The 23,896-nt window shown below is 47.4% G+C and overlaps 2 protein-coding genes across 2 annotated transcripts; both read right to left on the bottom strand.

Moving 5' to 3' along the window:
- Positions 1–11,299: 11,299 nt before the first annotated feature.
- LOC117855008 (putative glucan endo-1,3-beta-glucosidase GVI) lies at positions 11,300–13,479 on the bottom strand. The gene is made up of 4 exons (XM_034737282.2): positions 13,325–13,479; positions 11,930–13,225; positions 11,534–11,788; positions 11,300–11,442 (listed from the first exon to the last, which is right to left on the bottom strand). Exons 1-4 carry the CDS (start codon positions 13,389–13,391, stop codon positions 11,360–11,362), a joined length of 1,701 nt encoding a protein of 566 aa, XP_034593173.1. The 5' UTR covers positions 13,392–13,479; the 3' UTR covers positions 11,300–11,359.
- A 3,267-nt stretch (positions 13,480–16,746) lies between these two features.
- On the bottom strand, positions 16,747–17,874 carry LOC140222850 (uncharacterized). The gene is made up of 2 exons (XM_072293973.1): positions 17,827–17,874; positions 16,747–17,736 (listed from the first exon to the last, which is right to left on the bottom strand). Exons 1-2 carry the CDS (start codon positions 17,872–17,874, stop codon positions 16,747–16,749), a joined length of 1,038 nt encoding a protein of 345 aa, XP_072150074.1.
- Positions 17,875–23,896: the final 6,022 nt, after the last annotated feature.

Here is a 23,896-nt window from a genome sequence, read left to right as displayed (position 1 = left end):
GGGAAGAAGTTGGACTACAGAAAGGGGATTTGCACCACCGAAATGGATCACTAAGTCGGGCAAATGAGCACCTTGATTAACTGACGAAACTGAATAGAAGGGTAAACGGGATTCAGACATTGCCCGAGGAAAAATTTAAATTTGAAGACCTTTTGATGTTTATCTCGGGCAAAGGTTTATAGATGAATTGGAAAGCTTGAGATTATCTACAACTTTGGTTAAGACCCAAGTGCACTGTCGGATTGGAAATCTACCGTGGGGAGGCTCTGAAGATTTCGGGCATCAGAAGAAAGAAATGGGAACGATGACAGAGCAGGCAGGACGTGTCGCCGCCGCCATCGTCATTCTCTCGCCAGCGCAACCAGCTAGGCCACCTCCTCACCACATAAGCCTATGGGTAGACCACGGTGGCAGCCATGCGCGCGGTAAGTTGTTTGTATAATTACCGCTCCCGAGCCGCCGTTTCTACCGCTGCCTTTTTACCGCCGCCGCTCCTCTGTCAAGCACCGCCGCCGAGCAAAAATTCCACCACCACACAGCAGCTCCCGCCGATTCCTTCCGTCCACACCTCCGCCCACACCCCACCAGCAACCCTAGCAGCTTGTTGCCCAATTTCTCCGCCAGCACGCCTTGAACCGCCGCCGCTTCTGTCCGCCGTCGCCGCGCCTCCTGCTCACAGTGAGCACTATCTTGCACCGGTTCCCTTCCTTCTTAGGTAGTCGTAGGCGAGTCCCTAGGATGCCAGGATGGTGTGAGAGTAGTTGTTCGAGTAGTTTGTGCCGTCGTCGTGAGTAGTCACGACCGGCCGAAGGTGTCGCCGCCCGCCGCCGTGGAGGGAATGGCTCCGGCCATCTCCCGAGGAGCTGTTGCCGCACACGGGTGCGTGAAGGTGTAGAGGTGCTGTCCTAACCTAGCTTCGCCGCCGGTGGGGCGCCGGCCGGCGAGTCACGCCGCCCCCTGTCGCGCGCGCGTTTTGGCGGGAGGAGGAAGAAGCGCCTGGATGCTCGGGCCCGCGCGACAGAGAGAGAAAGGAGGGGAGGGGGAGAAAGAGGCCGAGGCGCGGGCGTCTATGGGCCGGCATGTTGGAGGCCCACGGAGCCGACGCGGTCGACCGGAAAAGAGAAAGGGGCTGGAGGCCCAGTAAGGAGTAGGCCGCGCCCGCGGAAAACGGAAAAAGAAGAAGAGGGCCGTGGGCCGGTATCGGACCGGAGAAAAGAAAAAGAAAAAGAAAGCGGCCCACAGGGCCCGTCAGAGGGAGAATAAGGCCGGCGGGTAGAAAGGAATAGGAATAGGTGGGTCCGCGCCGTGGGGCCCAGTGCGCGTGAGAGAGGGTAGCGTCGAGCTGAGTAAGAAAAGTTTTTCCGGGTGTTTTTCGGGAAAAATTAGATTTCCTTTAGAAAGAAATTAGTTTAAATCCGAATTACACCATTTTAATCAAAGAAATTTCTAGGAGTGTCCAAAATTAGAGAAACCAATTTTGTCAGGCTTGTTTTATTTTCCTTTATACATTAAAATTTTTACACCCTAGAAAAATAATAAAATTTGGGTATTTATTTAATGCCTTTCTTTTAAGGTAATTAAATAAATACTTAATCTTTAGAAAATGCATAAAATATGAAATAACATTTTCTTAATCACAAATTATTCTTAACTCATAGGAAATTAGGTTTTCAAGTTAGAAAATAATTATAACCTTTTCTAAAAATAAAAGAAAAAAACCTTAAGGAGGGTTAAGTAAGACAAATAAAATTGAGGGCTAATCTTTTTAGGTTTTTGTGTGTTGACTTGCAAACTTTATCATGATAAATTGTATAGTCCTTGTTGGCTTGCAACTTTATCATGAAGGAAAGTTGTATAGTCTTTTATTCAAATTTTGCATTCCTAACCCCTGCATGTATTATGCTATAGATCCCGAAGCACCAGAAGGAGAATATTTGGAATTTTCAGAAGGACCTTCGGAGTTCGAAGAAGTTTTTGAATTAGTCCCCTATGAAGCCAACCCGTCAGAGAATACTAACTTTTTAAGCGAACAAGGCAAGCCCCGGTGCATTTATACCTATCTATTTTGGAGTCATTATTTCATGTGACCAATTATCGGTTATTTGCTATATGTATGCACTAAGTCTAGGAGTTGCTTGAAACCTATTCTTGTGTATGATCATGCCTTGTTTTAAGGACATCTTTGCCACTTGTTCAAACCTTAGAAGATACCCAAGTCTAGAACAGCTTACTTGCTTACATACTTGGTTTACCAACCTTAAGGAAAACTTTTGAGTCATACATGTTGCTTATGGGAAATAACTTGGAAAGTTGAAAGCGGACAGAAGCTAGAGATATAGTTCTGTCTGCTAGATTAATTTGGTTAAGGCCCGATTCGTTGTCTTAACCTTTGATCAAGTGATAAGCAGCTGATCACTTACTGGGTATGGGACCAGTAAAGCCCAGTAGGTTAGTAAACTCTATGATCGGGAATACTTCGTACCCGCACTTGACGTGCTGGAGATTGGCAGGGGTGTAGCCTGAAACTCACATGGTGATCGGGCCAGACGTGGGGTCCCATGTGGGGGTGCATCCCTGGGTCCGGGTAGTCGTATTCCTAATCATTGATTTTGCTAATCAAGAGGTTGTTATGTACGACCTGGACAGTCGTATAAAGCTGGTGATCAGGGTACTCTCCTGCAGGATGTAAATGGATCCGGATCACCGCAATTCTCGGTTATGAATGCACTTGATCACTGTTGAGCATCGTAGTTTAAATTCATGCAATATATATATCTCCTGATAATGTTTGATGTATGACTTAATATCTATGATTGCTTTTACTTTCTGCTCATCATTTAGAATGGTTAGGTAATGACTTAACCCAAATAAAAGATAAAACTAAGGCATCACTTGTAGTAAGCTTTTCGGCGAAAAGTTGCATCAGCCAAATACACCAAAAAGCCATCATATACATCCTAAGAAAAACTATTATATTGGTTAGTCGGGTAAGACTTGCTGAGTACCCCGTACTCAGGGTTTTCCCCTTGTGGCTATCTTTCAGAAGCTCCGCAGGAGTCTGCAGAGGAGGAAACCCCGAAGCCCTAGGGTATTGTCCTGAGTCTCACAATGCCCTTAGAGAAGAAGTTTTAAATGCTCATCTCCTCCTAAACTATTTATATTTAAAATCTTAGCACTCTGTCTAACACTGCACTGCTAAGTTTGCTTCAATCTACGTTCTGTAATAACTCGTACCTTTTATATGTATGAAAAAAATGTAATGTTTGTTGATGTTATCCCATCGCGGATACTATCCTAATGTATGGCTATGAGACACGTCGTGGATCTTTCGAGGAGTCCTAGGGACACTCGACGGACTACCGGACTTATGCTGTTTTAGGTGCGTTTCGGATAATTGCTGTTCCGACAGCGATTAGGCACACTTAAACCAGCTTAAGTTGGCCGGTTCCGCCACAGCGTGCCCTGGAAGTTTCCCACAAATATCTCCTTCAGGTCGTTCCAGCTGCGGATCCGACCCAAAGGGATATGTTCCAGCCAGGCTCGCGCCGAGTCGGCAAGAAAGAGTGGAATGTTGCGGATGATGAACAGGTCATCGTCCGTCCCACCAGCCTAACATGTAAGCCGGTAGTCGCTGAGCCATAGCCCGGGGTTCGTCTCCCCGGAGTACTTGGCCACATTCGTTGGCTGCCTGAAGCGCGGCGGGAACGGCGCGTTCAGGATACGCGCGGAGAAGGCCTGGGGCCCCGACGGGTCGGGGCTCGGGCTGCATTCTTCCTCGCTGTCGTAGCGGCCGCCACGGTTGACATGGTAGCCACGGTCCACCCCCTCTTCCCTGTTCGCGCAGGAGAGCCTCCGCGCGTCCAGGGTGTCGCGGGCGTTGCGGACGGGACCGACGCGCCGGTGAATGGACTGAGCCCTGCCTCCTGCGGGCGGCGGTGTCCGTCGAGCGGGCGCGGCCTGGTTCGCCCTAGGAGGAGGCTGGTGGATAGACTCCCCCCGCCCCTCGGGGGGTCCGATGGGCGCTGCCCTACTGGCGTTTTGCCCGCGTCGCCGGGACGTGTAGCTCTCCGCCTGCTCGACGGCGGCGCACTCGAGCAGATTGCGCACCTCTTGGTGCGTTTGACGCTCCTCGGGCGTTGCCGGCTCGGGGAGTCGTCGGAGTAGGACCGCCGCTGCGGCGATGTTCTGGCTAGCGTGAGCGAAGAGCTGAGGGCGACCTTCGTCCACGTAGATGCGTTGCTGGACGTCGCGCGCCCGTTGTCATGCCTTGCCTTCGTTGCGGGGGCGCGCGCGCCTCCGGCTGTCGGGGTCGCATCGGGCCCTGGCGAGGGCCCCAGTCGTAGCCGCGGTGCGTGGTGGGGGAGTCCTCTACCTCCCTTCGGCGCCATCGTCATTGGACCCCTCGGAGTGCACGTCGGCCATGAAGCACTTGCGCGAGGGGTGGTGGCTCCCGTTGTTGGAGCCGGCATCGGAAGTCGTCCTCGCCACGCCCACAAGCTCATTGCTCGCAGGCGGCACGGTCATGGACACCGCTAGGAGACGACCGTAGGTCGCCGCGGCATTGCGCAGCCCGAAGAACCGCCTCTCTGAAGGAGGCCCCTCAGCGCGCGCCTGGCCGCTCGCCGCTGTCCCGGCGGCGGAGCCAGAGATGATGGGGTGAGCGGGCAAGACGAGGATAGGGATCAACTCGATCCCCTCCCCGGTGGTGAGGAAGTCCAGACTCCCAAAGTGGACCAAGGAGCCCGGAGCAAAGCTGGCGTCGTGGTTGGCCATCTGAAGCCGGTGATGTACGCGCAAAGGTCCCCTAGCTGGCGCGCCAACTGTCGTTGTCAAGATTAGCGGATCAAGACTAAGACTAGTAAATTTTTTTTATGCGCGTAAGGCTTCGGATGGTGGCATGGGAGACACGGGTTTTAGACTGGTTCGGGCAAGGAAGAGCCCTACGTCCAGTATCGGGAGCTGCTCGCGTTGCCCACGCGGGGTCTGTAGTCGGGGTTACAGGAAGGCGAGAGAGGGAGCTGGTCCCAAGTCTCTTGGGTGTGCACTGATGCTCTAAAGGAGAGTGTGAGGGTTCTGTTGGCTTGCCCGTCCCCCCGTCTCAGGGCCCCCAGTTCTCCTTTTATAGCGCAAGGAGGCCGCCGGGGTTACAAGTGAGGCAGGCCTTTGGAGAAGTAAAAGAGATAAGCTAATTCAAGAAAAAAACAATACGAGGGGAAGGACCAAGTCCCCGGATCGCCACCCCCCGCTCCGGCATTCGGCTCCTGTCAGCGCGTCCACCGGGAGAGGGCGGCTGCCTTCGGATCCTGTCGGCGATCTCCCTGGTGACCACTGCCGCCAGGCATGATGATGGCGTTCGGTCGCGGCATCTGTGCCCGTCGGGGAAGGCGGCAGATCCTGTTATCTTGCTGATGGCCCGTGGGACGCGGGCGTCGCGTCCCTGTCGCCGGATGCGCAGGGTGCGAGAACGGGCGGGGCTCACTCCTGTGCCGGGCGGCGCATGCCATGAGTGCCCTGTAGCGAATCCGAGAGAGCCGCAGCCATTGTAGCCTGTGCTGTGCGGTCGTGCATGGGTACTTGTGGTGGGTCGCGTCGGGGGCGCGGGCGCCTTTCTGCGTGCTAGAGCCGCGGTGCATTTATGGCGAGCTCGACAGAGGGGCCCACGAGATCCGCGCTCTCTTCTAGTCTGCGCCCGACGAGGATATTTGTCTTGTGGGCCCGGATGATTCCGACCCCCTGCGCCCTGGGTCGGGCGAGACGGAGTCTTGTAGCGAGGAGTCGGGCGCTCCCGACCCTGGGACCGTGGGTCGGGCGAGGCGGAGTTTTGGTCATCGAGGGGTCAGGAACGTCCGACCCCGGGACACTGGGTCGGGCGAGGCGGAGCGGGGCTCTCCCCTCCTATGTTGGGTCGACGGCAGTCTTCATTACCGTAGGTGGGCCTAGGCCTTCATGATCGTTGTTTTAATGGGCATTAAGGGATCGTTAATATTTCCCCCAACAATAAGTTATATAACTGAAGTTTTCTAAAAAAATATTGTCATACCTAATTTTTCTTAGAAAGCTTTACTTGATAAATTTTCTGTATAAGTTTTTAGCTCTCTGTATAAGTTTTCTATTCAAAATTCTCTAGCAAATTTTTTTATAAATAATGCTGTCAAAAGGTTCTGTGAAGAATTTATTCTAAAAAAATCTCTTTAACATGTTGTTAGGAAAGTTTTCTGAGTAAAGATTTTCGTAAAATATTTTTAAATTGTAGACTTTTCTACCAAAGTTTACTATATAACTTATGTAAGCAAAGTTTTCTACTAAACTTTTAAAGATATATAAGTTAATCTGAGAAAATTTTACTTGATAAGGTTTATGTATGATTTCTTTAACCAAAATTTAACATAGTTTTTCTTCAAAATTTGGATACAAAATTGTTTGTGCAAAGTTTTTCTTTGAAATTGTGTTACACAAAATTTTTAGAAACCTTTTCTTCAAAATTTTGTTACAAAGTTTTTATGCTTCAATAGTTATTTAAACAAAAACTTTATATGAAAATTGCTTAGAAATTTTTTTGTTAAAATATTTTTATGCAATATTTTCTATTTTATATACTTTTTCTCATTTAAATTTTTTTCATATTTTTTTGTTCTTAAATTTCTGTGTTACCTAAATTTTGTTCATATAAACTTTTTAGATAGATTTGTTCCTTATCAATTCTTTGTATAGTATTTTTTAACATTTAATTTAATAATAAAGTGTAACTAGATAAATTTTCTATATAAGTTGTGTAAGAAAATTTTTCTAGCAAACTTTCTCATACCTAATTTTTCTAGAGAACATTTTGTTTTACTTTGATAAATTTTCTGGTACAAGTTCTCTAAAAGAAATTTGAGCTCTGTAGCAAATATCTTCTTTTGAAAGTATTATGTCAAAAATTCTAGCAATGCTAACATTTGAAAAGATCTTTTAGTTAAAATTTGTGTTAGATAAATTATTATAAACCTTTTGTATATTAACACAAAAGATTGTCTAGATAACTTTTGTTGAAAAGTAATGTAGAAAAATATATGTAGAAAAGTTTGCTACGAAGATATCCAGAAAAAAATTGTTGAAATTTTCTAGAATTTTTTTAGGAAAATAACTTTAGAAATGTTATAAGAAAAGTTACTCTGACAAGCTTTTTTCTGAGATAACTTGTGGTAGAAAACTCTCTAGAAAATAATACACATCACTGAGTTATTCATTAATCATAATTGCATTCACCGCCGTGTGACTAATATTACAATATGGGTTCCATGCTGTTGCAAGCTTCCAGCCTAACAATTACAGGCTCGCAAATCATGGTTCAGCGTTGTGGTTGAAAGGAATACTTGCCTGCTCTATCAGATTGGGTCAAAAGCATCTAGGTTAGTGTGGAGTTATAGATTACAGAGTATAGAGGTTCGTTTGGTTTCAGCTTCTGTAGATATGGCTTGATTATGGCAGCAATCACTAGTAGAGAATTGGGCTTTAGTCCCGGTTGGTAGGGTGCAAAGATCCCGAAAATGCATCCGGGATAAACCAACCGGGACAAAAGGGGGGATCTTTTATCCCGGAGCTCCCAGGAGGCCCCCCACACGCGCAAGTCACAAGTCACGCGATTTTTCACGCGAAATATGCGCGTGCGCGGTTCGTGGGATTCGAACCCACAACCTCCAGCCTCGCGTGTAGCTTCCTTGCCATCCCACCTACACACCACATCTGACTATGTAGGGGGATACTATCCTTTTGTATTAACTCGTGGGGACCCTTTTATCCCGGTTGGAAACACCAACCGGGATAAAAGACCCCCTTTTATCCCGGTTGGTGTTTCCACCGGGGATAAAAGGGTTCGAGGATTTAATCCCCTTCCAGCCACCTTCCAGTCACCTCGTTGGGGGACCCTTTTATCCCGGTTTGAAACACCAACCGGGATAAATGACCCCCTTTTATCCCGGTTGGTATTACAAACCGGGATAAAAGGCTCTTGACCCTTTTATCTCGGTTGGTGTTACCAACCGGGATAAAAGGGGGGGTCTTTTATCCCGGTTGGTGTTTCAAACCGGGATAAAATGCCTCTCAGAGTCTTTTTTTCCCACTAACCTTTGCAACCGGGATAAAAGGTCCCGGTTGGTGAGCCCCCCACCAGTGACCGAGTTTTAGTCCCGGTTGGTGAACCTTTTGTCCCGGGCCAACTTTAAACCGGGACAAAAGGGGGCGTATGGAAAGCCAATTCTCTACTAGTGAATGTTGAGTAGTATACAATGTTGCTATTAAGGCAAATAGCACTCTTTGTGGTTATCATTAAGGTTCGCAATGCCATCATGATAGTGTGTTGGTCCAGAATCACCCATTTCGTTAACCCAACTCCCCAAATGAATAGTAACTGGAGGCTGGAGCATTGCTTCCAATTGGCTAATATGTGTCATTTTTCTTGTTGCAGTGTTGAGAATTGAGATGCTGATGAACCTGCAGGTGCCGTGGGTCATTTTTGGGGCACTCCGAACACAGAACTCCGATGGGTGAATCTAATAATGTGAGTGCATTTTGAATTCTAAGTCTGCTGTTGAAGAGCACATAAGGTTCAAGAGGAAATATGATGTCCTGTTATTGTGTTATGTGGATTCCAGCTCAATCTGACCCATCTTGTTTCCATGCAGCTTCTAATAAAGTCCAATCTTTGGCAAAATTGTTAAACCTAGTTTGTTCCTGCTTCTAGACGATATTGATTTTGGTTCACACCTTAGGCTGATTTGGTCTCTAGATTCAAGTAGTTTAGTTTCTGGTTTACATGTAATCTGAAATAATTACATTCGTGGCAGTTGAATTCGTTTCTACACATACATAATGAGACATTTTGTGTCTATTAAGCACTTTTTATTTTTGCGAGCTACTGTGTTACCTTTTATTTGAGACCTATAGGACGCCTTGACATGAACGGTTTGCAAAAAATGATAGCTAATCCCTTTGTGTTTGGTTTTTCGTTTTTTTTCTCAGGGCAAGCATAAAAAGGCAAGACTCAAAAATGGATTCGTGTTCTTCGTCCTTTTAGAAGATCTAATTTCTTTTCATTTTATGTCAAGGACAAAAGTGTATAATTTTTTAATGTATTTTTCTTATAAGCAAATGTATTATTTTTCTAAACTATTGAAACTAGCTTTTATCTTGACTCTCCCCTCTCATTTTTCCACGATCCCGAATGAATGTTAGCACGCAAAAAGACAAAGAGAATGGTGTGCGGGAAAATGGGCGCCAAAAGCTAAAATATGGCCCTCGGTGGCGCAGGGGCGTTGGTTTATCGGGGAAAACGATGCGGGACCAGCCTGGTGCGCGGAATCCAAAAAGGGAATGGGCGCGGAAGCCAAAAGCTAGAAACGGAATAAAAACATCTGGTCGGAGATCGACCGTTCGCGAGCCTCGGAGCGGGCGACCGTAAACTCGCAATCCCCATCATTGAAGTTACATGTTAACATTTTGTAGGACCTGTATTAAATTTTGTAAAGGTAGGTCCGGATTTCTATTATCTGCTAACTGCACAATTTATTAAAAAAAACTGGACTTCTTTTGAAAATAGAGGATCACGCTCTTGGGAGTGGACTAAGCGGACCCCGTGTACCCTTCCGTGTCGCTCTCAGGCGACGGGAGGGGTGACTCCGCCACCAGCAAAGAAACCCCTCCAGCAGCTCTTGCCGGCCGCCGCTGCCTCTACCGGACGGCGCACGGTGGCGGCGGCTATGGTGGCGCCGAAGCCGGCGACCATCCACAGCCTTCCCTTTCCACTTCCTCTTCACTCTTTCTCTTCAACTTCAAACTTGAGCGGACATGATTTCCGACGAAGTATGTTCTGCTCAGCAGCTCTAGAGGCTCTAGCTCGACTTCCCTTCGCCGGATCCGGCCCTGATCTGGTCCCTTCGGTGGGGGAGGTCGGGGCCAAGTCTTCTTCTCACTGTCTCCAATGGGGGAACTCAAGGCCGGAGCTTGGATCCCTGTCTAGCTCTTGCTCCGAGGTGGCCGGGGTGGCTCCAAGCAGGCCTGCTGCGCCGGTTGAGGAGCAGGTCGCCGATACCGGAGTCGCCGGCGGCATCTCGACCCTACAGGTCTGCTGCCCTCTGTCTGCCCCTGAAGTGTTTCTGCGCAGATCGACGCAAGGGCCAGGCCCGGATCCAGGCACGCGCACGCCTGGATCCGGCGTCCCCCTAACCTTTGAGGCGGGGGGTGGAGGGGGGAGGGGCTCGCGGCGTTTGAGGCGGGTTCACGCTCGTGGACTGGCCTAGACGACACTGCGTGGAGTCCTGGCGGTGTGGGCCGTGTTGACTCGCGACCATCGGCAGCACCAAAGCCAATGCTTGCATGCGACTCCCCCCTCCCCTCCACCTCCACTCCGATGGTGGTCCGCGTGCCGCACTAGAGAACCACCTCCTTTCCGGCACTCTCCATGGTCAGAATCGGCGTGCTCGGAGGATTGGGGCCTAGGCGAAAACCTTTGCTGACCTACACAGGCTGATGATGACGACGCTCTCGGACGTCGTCTACCTTCTTGGAGACGTCATCGAATGGCCTCCTCTCCTCTGTGCCATCGCCGCCGCCGGCGACCACCGCCCCGCCTCCGTGTTTGTAGTAGAACTAGAAGGTTGTTGGTGCTCCTTTGGATTCTATTGTGGTCCGCAAGTGTCCACTGCTGGCGCCTCTACTTCGTCGGTGCTCTCCTTGTTGATGGAGATACCAAATAAAATGCTAGGTGTCGCCTTTGCCGGCCCTCCCTCCTTTGAGGCTTCCTCCCCTCAAAGAGCGTTGGATGGCGGTATGCGGCACCTGGATGTGCCTCAATTAGTGTTGCCTTCAGCTTGAAGGGAGGTTGTCGTTTCCGGCGACATTTTTGTCAAGTTGTTTCCCCCACCCTTAGCCCCCGTTCTATTAGCAAACCCTCCCAAATCATTGGAGGGTGGCCGTACGGCGACGTAGCTGCGAGGGGTGTTATGGTGGTACTTTGGCTCCGATGAACCTGGCAAACAAGTTGCTCAGTAGTGGCTCCGATGGATGATTGGTAGAATGCACTTCGGCTTCATCAGGCACTTTCTGTTGCGTTGAACTTGCACCGCTCTATGGATCGACTTGGAGATATTTCATATTTCTCTTCTGTAACTTCTCTATGCGTCTCACCACATGGCTGAGAACTCGTGTAATCTCTCCCTAGTATGCCCAGGGATCACACTTGTACCGTGCAGTCTTACTTTTGATCAAGTAGGTGGGGATCCTTGGGAAGTTGTTCGGAAAAAATTAGAGGATCACACAGATCTACGCCGATATCTGTTATTTATAGACCATAAAGAAAATACTATCTGCTACGTATATAAGATTATATGGCAGCAAAGCTGCCTTCCGACATTGATGTCGTCTCCCCAATCCAAGCCCTCCATGGAAGGACGCAGTTTCCTATCTCTGCAGTAAAAAGTGAATAAACAGCAGTGAGATTACCGTTTCCTTTCGAATGCTCGTGACAGACATGTGACGAAAGATCGAAATAACTCACTTGGTGCCATGTAGACAACGGAAGCGGCTCCGGCGAAGTCACACGACCCACTGGCCCTGTGGTTGCGCTGGTAGTAGCTGTTGAACGCGTACGAAGCGTGCGCGACCCTGGTGTTGGGCTCGAAGCATTTCCCACCGGGCTGGATGGCGCCGCAGTCGGCCCCGTGACCGCAGGCGTAATCCAGCGCCGCCTGAAGCCTACCGTCTCCGACCGCCGCATTCGCCACACACCAGCTCGCATTCGGGTCACAGATTTCTATTCACGGAAGATAGAACAAACACCAAACGCCCAGTGAGATTGGCTGGTCCATACGTTTGCAGCTGTCGTACTGGCAATGGGACCGGGTAGCTTTTTTTGAGGAAAAAACTGTAAGAGGAGTAGACGTGAAGGACTCACCAGCTGGTTCCTCCAACACGACGTGAGCAGCGCCGGCGAAGTCGCACGTTCCGCTGGCCCGACCCTTGTTCTGGTAGTAACTGTTGACCGCATAGGAGGCATGCGCCAGCAGGGTACTGGGCTCGAAGCACACCGCGCCCGGCTGGATGCCGCTGCAATCGGCGCCGTGGCCGCACGCGTAGTCCAGCGCCGCCTGCAGCCGATCATCCCCGACCGCCGCGTTCGCCACGCACCAGCTTGCCGCCGGTGGTGCGGGTGGCGCAACACCGCCGTGGAAGTCGAACTCGTACACCTTCTGCATGTTGGGGTAGAACAGCCCAAAGTTCTGCTCGATGTCGTCCGGCCCGTCGCCCTTTTGGTTCTCGTTGAAGAGGGCGAAGATGTACACGTCCAATGCCGCGTCGGGGCGGAGAGGGGTGCCCGTGTTGCCGGCCAGCACGCGGTTGATGAGGTTATTGACGTACGCTTGCGCGTTGGCTATCGTGAACACCCCGTCCCCGTCGTCCTCCAAACGCCTCCCGCCGCGGTGTCCGCCGCCCTGATGGGGTCTTCCGCGCGGCGGCCAATTGGTCTCCGTGAGATATAAGCTCACGCCGGGGACCAAATGGTCCATCGCGGAGTGCGCGGCGTCGCGCTCGGCGTCGAGGAGGTTGTAGTACTTGAGGCTGGTGTCGTCGTCGGGGACGCCGGGATTGGAGTTGCCCAGGGCGTAGTCCAGGTTGATGTCGTGTGGTTGGTTGTAGTACGCCCAGAACGGGTACATGTTCATGGTGAGGTAGGAGCCGGTTCTCTTCAGGAACTGGAGCATGGGCTTCATCACCGGCTCCGCGATTTCGTCCTTGAACCTGCCCCGGGACGGCGGGAACGTGTTCTCGACCGCGGTGAACGCGATCGGCGTGGACACCTTCACGGCGTCGGCGAGGCCCAGCTGCGCCAACGCCGCCTGGACGTTGGTCATGGCCGGGACGAGCTGCCTCGTCAGGTCCGGCCTCGAGTCGAACACCTCGTTGCCCACGGCGACGCCGTGGATCTGCGTGGCGGGGTAGTAGGCCTTCACCCTGTCCCGCACCCACTGGAGCGCGTACGAGGGGTTCCTGGCCGCCTCCGCGATGTTCTCGTTTGGCACCATCACCATCACCTTTATCCCGGTGTTGGCCAGCGACCTCAGCACCTCCTGTTTGGCGTCGTATATCCTGACCATGGTGATGCCGTTGTCCTTGAGCAGCTGCGTCACCTTCGCCGGGTCCGGCAGGTCGTTCGCCACCCTGCCGTAGCTCACCCCCATCTGGCCCGCTTCTACAAAGTTTACACAGGAACGATATAAAAGTTAGCTCTAAACTGCACATTCAGATGCGCATAATTAATTGCCAAAACAACAGTTTTTGTGATGTTTACCGGCATGGAAGAGGAGGAATGGCAATGCGGCGCCAAGGACGAAGACGAGGATGCGGGTGAGCGCCATGCTCTCCTGCGGTGTGGTGGAGCAAGCAAGGGCTTAAAAGCCGGCAACAACATCAGCGTGCAACCGCCCCCATCGCGATGGGTCCCGCGCCGGCGGCTTCGGTGCAGGTTCGTCGGTACCCAGGACTCACCAATTTGCCATTTTTTTTTCTCGTGTGCAAGTGGCATCACTGCTATGGTACGTACATTGTATACCAGAGCGGCCGTACCGCTGCAGTCTGAACTCTGAATAAACCAGCCACGAATATCCAGTTGCTTGCTTTAATAATTGCACACGTAAGCCAATTGACTGACTCACGATAATGATAACTCCAATGCTGCTGTATCGTTGGATTCTTCTCTTGTGTACATAGTACTTGCACACATCAGGTTAGATAACGGGTCTCGTTAAGCGAAATAATTTAAATGCTGCTTGACGCGTGCCTGCCTTCGCTTCTTTATTTTCAGTGTTGATCTTGAGTAGTTGTGGAGACGAGTCAGAATACATATGTTTCAAATTACAAGATATACTTTAAATTACCCACAGATCATTGTGGAAACGTGTAATTCACGCACAGATGACAGATATGATCCACACCATGTCTCCAACTAGTCGCCGGAATTACTATTTGACGTTATATCTCTAGTAGCATACTCATGAACACAATTCCCTGAGACTAGTCTCAATGCACGATAGAATATGCTATATCCAAACATGCCATGCCAGGTATGATGCTACATACCACCTCCACTCTCAAGTCGGTAGTGTTGGGACAAGATATTTAGTTTGAGAGGGTGTTTGGATGCGGGATACTAAACTTTAGGAGGGGTCACATCGGAGGTTCGGACGCTAATTAGGAGGACTAAATATGAGCTAATTATAAAACTAACTGCAGAACCCCTATACTAATTCGCGAGACGAATCTATTAAGCCTAATTAATCCATCATTAGCAAATGGTTACTGTAGCACTACATTATCAAATCATGGACTAATTAGACTTAATAGATTCGTCTCGCGAATTAGACTCCATCTGTGTAATTAATTTTATAATTAGACTATATTTAATACTCCTAATTAGTATCAAACATCCGATGTGACAGGTACTGATCCTGTATCCAAACAGGCCCGCGCTAAATCATCATTGTCCTTACGTGCCATGCCAGGTTGACGCTGCATACCACCTCCATTCTGCAAGTTGATAATGTTAGGACAAAATATTTAGTTTGATTTGCACTCAATCATTGTCCTAATTTCGTCAATTCAATAATGGCAGGACTCCGGTACAACAGATACCACTACTCGGTGTGCTGCCAAATGTGGAGCCCACTATAATAGATGTTTCAATTTATTTATCCTCCACATATTATCTCTTTCTTCTCCATTCCCAATGTCTCAGAGCTGGGACTTGGGCCATGCCAAATTTGGGCAGCCCAGGGCACGACACGGCACACAAAGAGCTCCGATCTGTGTCCGCGCGGTACGATGCTCCGTGGCGTAACTGTGCCCGGATCTCTAGCCCATAGCACAGCATGACACGAAAGATGGGCCATGCCTAAGCTGACATGAGACAACCCGATGACTAATCAAGCTCTAAAAAAGATCTAAATACAAGAATAATAACTCCATATTCTATAAATATCAGTATAAAAGAGACTCATCTAATAAATATATTATATTATGTGGTATAATAAAAGATTACATCGAGGGTCATGCTTGAGCCGGCACAACGTAACTGTAGGCACAACATGCCACATACCGTGCTTGGGCCTGACCCGATGGGCTGTCATGGGCTAAATCTTCTCGGCAGGGGACCCAGCACGAAGCATGGTACGACCCAAAGTCCCCACACTCTCTATTGCGACATGGCTGATGCCAGAGCATGGCAAGCGTGGAAGGAGCGACACGTTTGATGTGAGCACTACGCAAGCACGCCGTAAGTAGTAACACTGAGGGCAGGCTCAGCGGGCAACTCGACTGAGTATATATTATAAGAGCTTTGTTACAATGCTTTTAAAGTATCGGTGGTACTTGAAGGTACTTTTCTTTCTTATCCTTCTTACAAAAAAAGAATTAAATAGATTTACACATAATTAAAAGGGTATTACAGTAATTTCTCACTATTTTTGGTGCTTGGTCCCACAAAATTGGTATCTTTTGGTACTTTATGATACTTCATTTGTTTCCACCGTTTGATTTTGCCGATGGACGGCTCTCATTTTTTTCAAGCTCTCTAAAGTGGCACGAGACGCAGGAGCCCCAATTTAGCACCCATTCACGATCTGTGTGCGAGCATGAAAGGATCTAGGATGTCGACTAAACAGGGGGGGTGAATAGTCGAACCTGTTCAACAATTTCCAACAAGTTTATCACGAACTTCCGGAGTTTCCAAAGATTGTTCCAGAAATTCTCCAACTTGCAGAATTTCCACAGAAAAGTACTATAACCCTATGAAATACTTACCTAAATGTAAATCACCAAATATAAGTAGATCAACAGGGTTTTCTAAGCCAAAGGGACAAGGTAGAATATCAAGCAACATTCTAGAAAAGTAGATCGAGCACAAACTCTAGAAATATGTTCTATTCTTGAATATGAATGAAATGAAGAACAACAAGTATAAGAGACACAAGGATTTGTTTATCGGAGTTCAACTCCACACTTGAAGCCTACATCTCCGTTAGGAACCTACAAAGGGTGGACTCTTTACACCTAAGCCATTTTCCTCACTCTATCGACCACAAAGATCGAGCTAGAGTCACATACTCAATCGTCGGGGTAATACAAACTTCCGTAGGCAGCCAAAACCTTGGATACTCCACGAGCAACACCTAGCCGGCTAGGAGCTTGAAGCTCCAAGAGTAACAAACACGAAATCATCGGCTTGACGAAGAACAAGGTGATCAAGAGATGGGAAATCGGCTCACTAGCACTCTCTCTTGCCCTTCACTTGAATCCCTTCTTAAATTCCCACCAAATCTCACCAAGCATGCCAAAGGGGAGTAAAGAGGGGGACTTGAATGCTTTTATGAAGCTCAGCACGAACTTAGGTTGAGAGAGTAACTATGTGAGGGCGTGAGGGGGTATTTATACCCCTTCACTCAAAAACTAGCCATTGGAATGTTATGTTCCGGAATCTCCGGAACTTTCTCCGAAAATTTTGGAACTTTCGGACAATAAATTTTAGTCCAAAGATTCAAGAAAATAAACATTAGAAATTGAATGATCGGTTGAGATAGCAGTTTTACCTGGACCAACCACGGTTATTTCACTATTATCACCAAATAAATTTTTTTATTTTGGATTTTTCTTCATTTCACAAGAGGAGAACATCTCCTTCTCGCCGGTCATATGATTTGTGCATCCACTATCAAGCACTCATTTAGTTCCACCGGCGGAGTAAGCCTTAGGGCCTCTATCCATGAGACAAGTGTGGGTGAAGGCATTTTCATCATCGGTGAGATCTTCAAATAGAGATGACTTGGAGGTTGCTACTCTAATAGCTATTTTGTCCAATCCTACTTCTTCATCGAAGTTCGAGTTTTCTTCATTACAATCCCATTCTTGACCCAAGTGAGCTTCACCAATATTTTTCTTTTTGTACTTGCTCTTGTCAAACTTGGAGAATCCTTCCTTCTTGTGTTTAACTTCCAGACAATCCGTAGTGAAATGACTTTCCTTGCCACATCTGAAGCATGGCCTCTTTGACTTTATCTTTGTCTTGCTCTTATCCTTGTTCTTGTGAAAGGAACCACTCTTCTTCATCACTTTCTTGAACTTCCTCATAAATAGAGTCATTTCTTCTTCATTCATGCTTTCACCATCACTACTATCATCACTATCATCCTTGGTGGTTACCTTGGATGAACTTGCTTTCTTCTCTTTGTTCTTGTTGCTTGCCTTGAGAGCTACTCCATTGTTCTTTTTCAATTGCTTATGAATCTTGGACATCTCTTGAGATAGCTTAGATTCCTTGACGGTAATGAGATGTTCCTTAATTCTTCCAATCACATCCGCCAGGGTGAACTTCTTGAACCCTTTCTTCTCTCTTAGCAAGATAGGGAGTTGTACATCTCTTGCCATGTAGGCCGATAGAATCTGGTCAACCACTTCTCTCCTTCCCCAATTGTCACTACCAAGATATGTTATTTTGTTGAGTATCTTGTTCAATCTATTGTACATCTCATGTGGTGTCTCATTCTCTCTAATGATGAAGCAGTTGAACTCACTCTCTAATGCTCTTATCCTTCCTTCCCTAACTTTCCTTATTCCTTGATGATTAATGAAGAGAGTGTCCCATACATCTTTGGCGGATTCCAATATATCAATCTTGTCAAATTCTTCAGCACGTAGTGAACTCTTGATGACCTGCAAAGCTTGAAAGTTTCATTGAATCTCAAACTCTTAATCTTGTGTGATGGGAGTATCTTCATTTCCTCTTGGGAAATTGACACCTACATCAACAATCTTCCAAAGAGCGGGGTTGACCCCTATCAAATACCCCATCATCGAGTCCTTCCACCTTGAAAAGCTCACCCCATCAAAGTGAGAAGGCTTTCCCAAGTTGATTAACCCGTTTAAGGTATTGAGATTCAAACGAGCATAATTGAAAGAGATTTGGTGAAACTCCCTTCGTGAAGCGTGGCGCTTGGAGCGGGTTGATCTTGCATCATCATAGTCGGAGTCATCATCAGAGGAGTCTTCAATATCCACTTGATCTCCCCCGGCACTTGTGCTTCCTCCACCGGTAGCTCCACCTTGAGGCAACACGAGCTGTTGGACCGCATTAGGATCGGTCACATCACCTCCGGTGGGAACTTGTTGATTTCCCGGAGTCAACATCTTGAAACTCCAAGCGGTTAAGTTTTTATCTGAAGATCAAAGCTCTGATACTAATTGAAAGGATCTAGAATGTCGACTAAAGGAGAGGTGAATAGTCGAATCTGAAAATTCTCAACAACTTTGAATAAGTTTATCATGAACTTCTGGAGTTTCCAGAGATTTTTTCAAAAATTCCGCAACTTGCAGAATTTCCGGAGAAATCTGCGAATTCTCCAGAGATTGACGAGAAAGTACTACAACCATATGAAATGCTTATCTAAATGTAAATCGCCAAATATAGGTAGAGCAACAGGGTTTTCTAAGCCTCAGGACAAGATAGAATAGCAAGCAAGCTTTTAGAAAAGTAGATCAAGCACAAACCCTATAAATATATTCTATTCTTGAATATGAATGAAATGAAGAACAACAAGCACAAGAGACACAAGGATTTATTTATCAGAGTTCAGCTTCACACTTGAAACCTACGTCTCCGTTGAGGAACCCACAAAGGGTGGGCTTTTCACACCTAAGCCACTTTCCTCACTCTAGCGACCACAAAGATCGAGCTAGAGTCACTTACTCAATCGTCGGGGTAATACAAACTTTCCGTAGGCAGCCACAACCTTGGATACTCCACGAGCAACAGCTAGCTGGCTAGGAGTTTAAAGCTCGAAGAGTAACAAACATGAAATCACCGGCTTGACGAAGAACAAGGTGCTCAAGAGATGGGAAATCAGCTCACTAGCACTCTCTCTTGCCCTCCCCTTGAATCCCTCCTTAAATCCCCACCAAATCTCACCAAGAATGCTAAAGGGGAAAAGAGAGAGACTTGAATGTTTTTCTAAAGCTCAGCACGAAGTTAGGTCGAGAGAGTAACTGTAGGAGGGGATGAGAAGGTATTTATACCCCTTCATTCAGAAAGTAGCCGTTGAAATGTTATGTCCAGAATCTACGGAACTTTGTCCAGAACTTCCGGACATTTCGAAAAAACTTCCAGAAAACTCCGGAACTCTTAAGTCATCACCTATTAAAGAAATTCTCAAGTGACGTGCAGGTGCAAGGTGTCTCTCATAGGTTGGTTAAATCAATTTGAGCACCTTATTCAATGTAAAGACCAAAGGTTACGCATCCCTTTTAATAGTGCGACATTCCTATACTTAAATTCAAATGAAAAATAAATTTAGCCTTCAAGGTATACCTCATATTCATTCATTTCCTTTTTTATGGTCATCCACAAGTGCTACATGTCCACCAATCATTTGAAACATGCTCATGCACTTGAAAGTTTATTAGACACTTAAGTTTGTGTTATTAATTCACCAAAACCCACTTAGGGGGTCAAGATACTCTTCAGAGCAGAAGATCCATCTCGATGGGGAACAACATGGGTTCATGCATTTAGTGCGACATTCTTATACTTAAATTCAAATGAAAAATAAATTTAGCCTTCAAGGTATACCTCATATTCATTCATTTCCTTTTTTATGGTCATCCACAAGTGCTACATGTCCACCAATCATTTGAAACATGCTCATGCACTTGAAAGTTTATTAGACACTTAAGTTTGTGTCATTAATTCACCAAAACCCACTTAGGGGGTCAAGATACTCTTCAGAGCAGAAGATCCATCCCGATGGGGAACAACATGGGTCCATGCATTTGATACTCTTTACAATTGGTGTCTTAACAATGATAACAAAGTCCTCTCTCTTTAATTTTCTGCGGCATCAGTAAAACATTTGGTCCGAGCTTTTTTTGGAATTCGTAAAAAAAACTTTAGCCAGCCATTTTTTTTCTTTTTCCATAGAAAAGTATAGACAAAACTTGGGTGAAACAAAACTGCCGGCTTAGTTTTAGGCAACCAACATTTTGGCAAACCGAACACATCTTACATATTTTTGTGAAACACAGACGTAGCCATTCACATATGCCTATGAGCATCAACCCTTATAAACGATCTACTTGAGACTAGACTGACAAATCATTGAGATTCACGAAGTCACTATAGACATCTCGCTTTCGACAGAGATATCACCTGCCACTTAAAGAATAATTAATCATAAATTATATGTTACTGGACACATCTTACATAGCCTTCATAATTTGTCAGTTTGAACTTTGTTACGTTTAAACTTGGCTTTTTAGCTAGGCACTGTTTGTTTTAGTTTTTGTAGACCTTGCTGTGACAAAGCCAAAAGCTAAAATAAACCTTCCGCTTTTGAATGTGGCTAATGAAAAGGCAAAAGTTGTATTGGTATTAAAAACTAAAAGCATTTTTGAGGAGTTTTTACCGGCTTTTTTGAAATGACGTTTAGAATGTTATTATATGAAATATTATTTTATTCATTCACAAGACAATCATGACAGCTTTGCCTTTTCATTTGCCACGTTCAAGAGCAGAATGGTATTTTTCTCATTGGTTCTTTATTTTTTTGCATACTTTTATTATTTTTTATTTTTTTCAATATAAATTGTCTTACATGCTTAACGGGCCGCTTCGGCCCATCAAGATGAATGTGTTGTGGGTTCACACGGTATGATGCGATCTCTCACAGGACCGTGCCCTAGCCGAGTGCGTGGCTTGCGAGCCAGCACGACACGGCCTGTTGGCCGGGCCATACCGACATCGTGGCTGGGACGGGCAGTGGGTATCAACAAAAATATCTGAATATAGGAACTCACAGCAGTATATCTAGTATGGTATAAGCATGTACTAGATGCATAGGTGCGAGCAGGGGCGGCTCAGCATTATCCAAAGACTAAGGCTATTTAATGTGCTAGGGCCTGTCCGGCAGCCATTTTAAGCGCTGCTGCTGCTGTCCGTCGGATCGTCGACCGGAGGGACAGCAGCTGCAGCACTGCAGTGCTTAAAATGACAGCCTTAATTATTTTTAGCCAAGACTAGGGTCAGGGGCTTAATGGCAGGTCCCACTGAGTGCGTGAGAGTACTGGGAAGTGCATGTATGATGCGTTTATGAGCAAATTGATCCGATTTAAATCAACTTTCACTTGTTGAATTACTTGAACTACATACGCAATCACTTCAGGTAGTGATGAATAGCTCCACACACTATGACGGAGTCGCCTATTAGGGGCTGTTTGGATACGAGGTGCTAAACTTTAACAGTGTCACATCAGATGTTTGGATGCTAATTAGGAGGATTAAATATGAGCTAATTATAAAACTAATTGCAGAACCTTGTGCTAATTCGCAAGACGAATCTATTAAGCCTAATTAATCCATCATTAGCAAATGGTTACTGTAGCACCACATTGTCAAATCATGGACTAATTATAGATTCGTCTCGCGAATTATACTCCATCTGTGCAATTAGTTTTGTAATTAGTTTATATTTAGTACTCCTAATTAGCATCCAAACATCCGATGTGACAGATGTTAAACTTTAATAGGCTGTTCCCAAACAACCCCTTAGTCTTTGCGACGCTATTGCAGTCGTGTCTCGTCGCGCTATGAGTGGGAACGCATGTCGGGTGTCACTGCCTCAATGTCAGTGAGCACTCAACTCTTAAGATGAGACGACGACCCTCGGCGAGTCAATGTCGTTGGTCTCCTGATGCTACATAGGAGTACTCTCTTCCACAACGATAGTAATATAGTACTCGGTTGTGTCGCGTTATCCACGAGGACCAGACGATGCATCTGCTGTTGGCTGTTTATTTTTCTGGGGCTTCCTATATATCAAGCGATTGAAAATAGAGGTGCTCTCAGTCGATCAACAGTAGCCTCCATTTCAAATCCAACGATTCAGAATGCGCTGGGTACTGTTCACCCATCTTCGACCTCCAGACTCGATCCTTCTCTCTCTCTCTCTCTTGCAGAAGCAGCAACGCTCACCGGCCTACCGCCCTCCTCCGGCCATCCCCGGCGCGTCCCCGTCGCCGGGTCTGCAGCTGCTTCCCCCGCCGCGCTAAATCGTTGGCGACGAGCTGCCCCGCCCAAGCCTGGCCCAACCGCCGTCTCCCGCCGCCCGGGAGGTGGCGCCCCCACCGCCTCCACCTCCGCCGTCTCTCCCGCCACCACCACCGGGCCGGCCTGCCTCCCCCGACATCCTTTTCTAGGTTCGGCGGCCATGGAGCCCCTCCAAATCCTAACAATCCCCCACGGTATATTTAACTTTTTGCCCAGTCAGTGAGTCAGCTGGGCTCGTCAGTCAGTGACAAGGGATTAATAGACATCCGTAAGGATCGACTGAGAGGAATGCAAATCATGGTCGATTGAAGCGTAGTAAATCCCTTTTTTTTTTTCCTCCATGTCTTGACAAACCTCGTGCGCCAAGTTGCCGCAATTTATTAGGTGCCAATTGTTTTCCTGTGGGGATGACGGCGAGAAACGAACGACGCACGGCGAAGGAAGCTCCAAGCCACCTTCTGCGACTTCCTTTCCTTCCACAGTTGACCGGCTGACCCAACCAAATAAGAGCTCAAGCCGGGTGCCCTGGAGTCTAAGAATGATCCTGACGTGAACACAGTAGTCGTACAGTACTAGCTAGAGCTAGAGTTTCTAGGTTTGAACAGTACCCCCGGGGTTATCGACGAAGCTCGAATTTGGATCATATCAAGCTCGTCACTTCGGTAGTCTAATTACCCATCATTATCGTTACGGAATAATTCCCACAATCAGTGCCATTACAGTACAGAGCTGAATCTAAAAAATATTTGACTATAGCTCCTGGGTATACGTAGATGGAAAACAAACATGAGATACATGAAAAGGCATAATAATGATATAAAAAAAGATGATAAGGCAAACATAGATTGATGAGACAACTAATTAACATAATGCAACATTACATATAGTCAGATTTTTTTATACAAACAGTAACAGTGCAAAGATGTGGGCCACTTTAATTTTAGTTTACATTAAGAAGTAAGGATCACCTGTTTAGAGAAACGACATCTCATTCACTTTTTCAACTTTGTATAGGAGTTGTTATTAAAGCATAAAAGGCCACCTTAAGCTGCTTTAAAATTAAAACGGAATGCCCTTACCTTAAATCCAGCCTGGTACTCATAGCCCAGATGGAGAAAACCAGACAGAAAGCATACAACTTGCACTGCCAGTTGCCGGGTGGGATGTTCGCGAAGACTAATTTACTCAACATGTGTTTGATTTTGGAATGATGTGGGTTGGGTTGGAACCAACCCCTTTTGTGGGTTGGAGTCGACCCATCTCGTGTTTGGATGAGAGCGATGGATTCGACCCAGTTTTTTGTTTTGTTGGAGGGATTGAAGAAGGTTGGAATGGAAGGTATTTTAACACCATTAGTAACGGATCCCACCTATCAGCTGCGGGGCCCACATGTCATCATTTTTTTCCCACGCCATCTTCTTCATCCTCTGCCCGCTCCGTCCCTCCGCCGGCGACACCCGCTCCGTCCCTCCGCCGGCGACACCCGCTCCGTCCTCTCTACCCCGGCGCCGGCTCCCTCCTCCCCGGCCGCCTCCTCGCCGCCCGGCGCCGGCCGCCGCCCCCGCGCCAAGCCGCCTCCTCCCCGCCACTGCCTCGCCGCCCCCGTGCCTGGCCGGCTCCTTCCCGCGCGCGCGGATGGACGCACACAGCATCCGTGCGGATCGAGGGCGTTCGCTCGTTTCGGGCAGATGCGTTCGACTTGCATCTAGGGGGGTCGGACCCAACCCACTCCATTTCCAACCAAACATAGGATGATGGGGTTGAACCCATTCCGAC

Source organism: Setaria viridis, chromosome 5 (genome assembly GCF_005286985.2).
Source record: "Setaria viridis chromosome 5, Setaria_viridis_v4.0, whole genome shotgun sequence".
NCBI classification, from domain to species: domain Eukaryota; kingdom Viridiplantae; phylum Streptophyta; class Magnoliopsida; order Poales; family Poaceae; genus Setaria; species Setaria viridis.
The sequence above is the reverse complement of the archived record's forward strand: the minus strand, read 5'-3'. Positions and strand labels throughout refer to the sequence as shown.

Bases quoted from the DNA above. Each gene is read 5' to 3' on its own strand.
- LOC117855008 (XM_034737282.2), bottom strand. From the start codon at position 13,391: ATGGCGCTCACCCGCATCCTCGTCTTCGTCCTTGGCGCCGCATTGCCA. The intron at 13,226-13,324 runs GTAAACATCACA...TAAACTTTGTAG, and splicing joins ATTCCTCCTCTTCCATGCCG to AAGCGGGCCAGATGGGGGTG. The intron at 11,443-11,533 runs GTGAGTTATTTC...TTTTTACTGCAG, and splicing joins CGTTGTCTACATGGCACCAA to AGATAGGAAACTGCGTCCTT.
- LOC140222850 (XM_072293973.1), bottom strand. From the start codon at position 17,874: ATGGGGTATTTGATAGGGGTCAACCCCGCTCTTTGGAAGATTGTTGAT. The intron at 17,737-17,826 runs GTAGGTGTCAAT...CAAGCTTTGCAG, and splicing joins CTCTTTGGAAGATTGTTGAT to GTCATCAAGAGTTCACTACG.